This window comes from Gracilinanus agilis, chromosome 3 (assembly GCF_016433145.1).
Source record: "Gracilinanus agilis isolate LMUSP501 chromosome 3, AgileGrace, whole genome shotgun sequence".
Taxonomy (NCBI): domain Eukaryota; kingdom Metazoa; phylum Chordata; class Mammalia; order Didelphimorphia; family Didelphidae; genus Gracilinanus; species Gracilinanus agilis.
This window is the reverse complement of record NC_058132.1, coordinates 503254242-503255475: the sequence shown is the minus strand read 5'-3', so window position 1 is coordinate 503255475 and position 1234 is coordinate 503254242. Positions and strand designations below refer to the sequence as shown.

Here is a 1234-nt window from a genome sequence, read left to right as displayed (position 1 = left end):
TTGCGTGCGACTATCAGAGTGCTACTGTGCCTTTCATTTTTTCAAGACTGGGTCAGAGTTGGGGATGCAACTAAGAAGTAACATTTGTGATTTTTCTGATAAGTTGAATCTTAAACTGTAACTTCCAGTACCAACAACCTTGCATTACTCTGTGAGAGTATATATTAATATTTTATAACAATTTTTGGATTGTATGCACCAATATTTACTATCTGATCAGTTCTTAAGTTTTTCTTAACTATTTTCTAACAGCTTTAAATAGCATTTTCATTGACAAGGGCCTGGAATCAATCTAATCCTACCCACCTGGGCACCAAAAAGAGTGAGCTTTGAAATTCTATTCTTGGTTTAAACACTTTCTAGTGCAGAGCTCGAGCACCTAGTACTCGTGGGAACGGTTGTGGAGCTCTAGGAAGGTCGCCCAACTAGCCGCCCACGACTAGGGGGACAGCAATGCAGATAAAGCGGGAACATACTTCCCTGGTCCTCTGCGCAAGCTCACCATCCCTCCTCTCGGAACCCGCCCCGCCCTGCCCCACCCCACCCCTTTAATTTTCTCTCGATGGACAGCGACACTTCTATGGTTACATGGACTCCTTCCCTTGAAACCCGAAGTCATTAAGATGCCTCATGTCTTTTCGCTCCGTTCGGACTGCAGGTCTTACTTCCTTCTCTACTAGGCAAAGCTAGGCGGTCAGCAAGAAGCATGACTGGCTGGCGGGCGGGGCTTGAGGGTGGGGTCGAGGGGGGGGGCGGTGTGCGAGAGCGTAGGCGGAGATCTCGCGAGGTTTACGGACACTCCCCGAACGGGCGGGAGAAAGAGCCGGAGGCGGCGGCGGGTGCGTGATGCGGTCCGAGAAGGAGGCAGCCAGCGGGGCCGGGGGTTCTGGAGTCGGCGGGGCTGGGCGGGGATCAGGTGGCAAAGAGAAACCTCTATTGCCGCCGCCACCTCCACCTCCGCCTCCACCCCTACCGCCTCCACCGGCATCTTCCCGCGGAGGGACGGCGATGGAGATCCAGTTCCGCCGCGAGTCGCCTCGGCGCGAAGTGGAGACGCCCCCGACCGCAGTCTCGGCCTCGGGCTGCGGGGGCGGTGGAAGCAGTGGCAGTGGCGGTGGTGGGGGAGGCGGCGGCGGTGGAGGAGGAGGCGGCAGCAAGCCGCGGGAGGAGAAGAAAACGGTCCTGAGCAAGGTGGGGGAGTGGGGGGGGAGGGGGAGGAATGGGCTCGAGGCCA

General features: G+C 56.3%; 1 protein-coding gene across 1 annotated transcript in view; it reads left to right on the top strand.

Moving 5' to 3' along the window:
* Nucleotides 1–846: 846 nt before the first annotated feature.
* Nucleotides 847–1234, top strand: part of UPF3A (UPF3A regulator of nonsense mediated mRNA decay) — a 27865-nt gene continuing 27477 nt past the window's right edge. Inside the window, exons 1-2 of the mRNA XM_044669322.1 lie at nucleotides 847–1093; nucleotides 1148–1191. Of these exons, the coding sequence (XP_044525257.1) occupies nucleotides 847–1093; nucleotides 1148–1191 (291 nt within the window). The remainder of the gene's footprint in view (nucleotides 1094–1147; nucleotides 1192–1234) is intronic.